The sequence below is a fragment of the Priapulus caudatus genome, unplaced genomic scaffold, assembly GCF_000485595.1.
Source record: "Priapulus caudatus unplaced genomic scaffold, Priapulus_caudatus-5.0.1 Scaffold3235, whole genome shotgun sequence".
Taxonomy (NCBI): Eukaryota; Metazoa; Priapulida; class Priapulimorpha; order Priapulimorphida; family Priapulidae; genus Priapulus; species Priapulus caudatus.
The window spans coordinates 22,188-25,345 of NW_014580296.1; the positions used below are offsets into that span (position 1 = coordinate 22,188).

The 3,158-nt window shown below is 35.1% G+C and overlaps 1 protein-coding gene across 2 annotated transcripts; it reads right to left on the reverse strand.

Moving 5' to 3' along the window:
• Positions 1–340: 340 nt before the first annotated feature.
• On the reverse strand, positions 341–2,680 carry LOC106819344. Of its 2 annotated transcripts, none has more exons than XM_014823989.1 (4): positions 2,356–2,680; positions 2,111–2,320; positions 1,654–1,872; positions 341–1,402 (listed from the first exon to the last, which is right to left on the reverse strand). In XM_014823989.1, the coding sequence occupies exons 2-4, from the start codon at positions 2,301–2,303 to the stop codon at positions 420–422; spliced, it is 1,395 nt and encodes a 464-aa protein (XP_014679475.1). In that variant the 5' UTR covers positions 2,304–2,320; positions 2,356–2,680; the 3' UTR covers positions 341–419. The 2 variants fall into 2 exon arrangements, with proteins under 2 accessions (XP_014679475.1, XP_014679474.1); XM_014823988.1 differs by having other exon boundaries at positions 2,111–2,317; positions 2,353–2,680.
• Between the last annotated feature and the right edge of the window lie 478 nt (positions 2,681–3,158).

Consider the following 3,158-nt stretch of genomic DNA (forward strand, 5'->3'; position numbering starts at 1 on the left):
GAGTATTTCTGCATGTGTGTAAAGTCTATGGATTTTCTAGTGTAGTACGTTGCAGAGTCATGTCCGGAATATTTAGATTTAGTTTTCAGTGATAGTTTCTATGAGTTGTTTGTCAGCAGTTTGGATATGGTTTTCGGGGGTGAGATTTTTTGCGTACATATATATGTATCATTATATTATATATATAATATATATATATATATATATATATGTACATGTATATATATATGTATATATATATGTACATGTATATATACATATCTAGACATATGGCCATTTCAAATATAATATGTATGTAATATTTGCAGTGACATTAAATAAACAATAAACTACAATAAACTGACTGTTGTTTAAAATTTAGTGTAATTTCTCTTCTCTCGATAGGGTATACAACACAGAAAAAATTTTACAATCAATTTTCAAGCATTCTTTGGTACTATGCATTCCCTGAAATTACATAAATAAAAACACACCTTAATGATCTCTGTTGCCAGTGATAACTCGGTACTGTTCAGTGGAGAAACTAAGATTTTGTAGGTTTTCCCAAGTCCTATTATTCTTTCAATGTGCACACGCTTACTGGCTATCTTTCGGTCCTTCATTATTGATGCACCAGACATTCGATTTTTATGTTTAAAAAATGATGGGATGTTTATTGACACATTTGAAGATATAAACAAGTCCTGTATGTTAAATCCTTTGTCGACCATTATGCTGTCCCCTGGATCACACATATTTTGTAGGTCACTTCTTTCCAATATCTGTCTGTCACTAGTTGACCCACCATACGCATCTGATAGATATGTCACTAAACCACCGGGTGATGTACCAACGACAACTTTTGCAGTATTCCGGTTCTTATACGTGGAGAATGTAGCTTGTTGTAACAATGGGTCCTTGGGTTTTTTAACTGGTACTTCAGTTCCATCCAAAATAACTCGAGTAGTAGGAAATTTAGCTTTAAAATCCGACGGGGAAAAATAGTGAATACAGTCGTGATGAGGCCACCAGTTAATCTGACCCCATTGCAGTGCCATGAAGTTAATCCATGTAACAAAAATATTAGTGACTGCACTTTCACTGACATCAAATGTTCTAGACAAAGCAAAGTTAGTCATATGCTCACGAAGTTTAATCAATGTTAAAAAAAACTGATCAGGTACTGATAATGTAGGATCTACACCATGAAAATAATTCAGTCTATAGGCTGCTGGCCCAAGTGTATTTAAAACAAACAAAAATTTGTCGTAGGTTTCCAATCCAGTATAATAATGGATTCCTTTTGGGTCTGTGACAAAAAATGTGGCAGAAAATCTGCGCAGAAGCGTACATTGTGAGCCTTGGTCTTTTAAGACTGGTCCTGGCGTTTCAGTTTCCAAAAGGGAGTCATCTGCAGAGTTATCTGGTAAAGCCAAAAATTGTTTTTAAGATTAAAATTATCTTTTGTTCTGTTATTTAAATAAAATAGATATTCAAATAGAATGAACAAAATTGTTGCATGAGAACAGTGAATTAATATATTTTTGAACTTATGATAATAATGTAAGAATGAATCCTGTAATATTTAATTAAAGTTTATGGTGCTTATTATTTTATGTGAACAACCACACCAGTCAGCCGTAATACAAAAGAAAAAATTGATTTATTAAATACCTTCTTGTTCATTATCAAAAATCTCTTCAACTGGATCCAGAGGCAAAGATAAATCGGTTTCCAATGTTTCCATCATCTCCTTTTCAGATAACTCAAGAACCAGTTTTCTTTTAAAAGATCTTTCCCGTCTGGACATTTGCGATTCTGAAGGGGAATCATGCCATGGGAAAATGTGTGGGATGGCTGTACTTTTTAGGCGTTTCTGTAGTCTTACTGTGCCTAAAAAATTGAGCGACATTCTAATTAGTTATACCAAATGTGGAACAAAGTGAGGAAAAAAATGTAGGTTCGATTCCATTAATTTATTAATTATTTCCATAATATTTATTACAATTATTTATTAATTTATAGGCCTAACAGATAATTAAAACGTCAGTGATTTTGATAGCTAGCTGCTAGGAGTGTATCTCTGACTAATCAAAAAATACTAAACACATAACATGTTTCAAAAACATACCTGAGGTGGTATTACCCATGTAATCATCATCGTCAAAATGTTGCTTACACACAACAGCATGTTTCGATGGTGACCAGTTCTTTTCGCCTCTCCGCACTGCTTTCTTCCAAGCTATATATCTGGTCTGATTAGATTTCGGAAATGCATGGCCACCCCGTTCATGACACAAAGGGACGCAGCATTCTGTAGGCATATTAATGGCCTTTATATTGAAAATATTAATGACCTATGAGCATATGACCTATGTCAGAGCATATAAATCACTGATTATATTATTATGATTGTGATTTATATGCTCTGCTATGTTGTACAAACACGTCTATTGTTTGAATGAGACCGAGTTGCGTATCAGCGCCGCCTATCGGGAAAATTGGCATTGCGGTCCCCCATTGAAATCCCCAATATCAGCAGTTTGTTTGGTCAGCAGTTAATAATTTCAGGAGCTTTCTGGTGAGCAGTTGGTAATCACTGTCTGTGGGGCTGTCTGGGGGTTTAACATGTTTTGCCAACAATACATAATTCATGCAGGAATTGGAAAACCTACCTTAAGTGCAGGAGATAAAGGTATATTAACGTGTATTAACTCAGCTACAAAGTTTTCGGCGTCAAACTCAACCGAACGTGAAGATGTGGTGAGCACATTGTCGTGAAGAGCATCATTATGGATTTTGGGATATCCCAGGGGCCATGAGGGGAATTCCTTAACTTAAAAATAACTTAGCTAATAAAAATTCGCTGTTTCCCTTTTATAGTATACATTTTAAATTAAATATATTTTAAATATGCATATATTTAGGATGAAAGATAGAAGTTGCGCGCCTGGCGAGAAATGGATGTTTTTTTATTTCCGCGGCTGTCGAGTTTCGAACTCACGACCCCTAACGTATGAGGCAAGCGTGCTACCACTGCGCCACAGCGAATATCGTTGATGGTAGTCGCTTCGATACACCGGTATGCTATTTTTAGCCAGTGTTAAATAAAACGGCTTCAAATTTAACTTTATCCTGTTTTCATCATTGCAAAAGTGCGGCAATATTACTCTATTGCA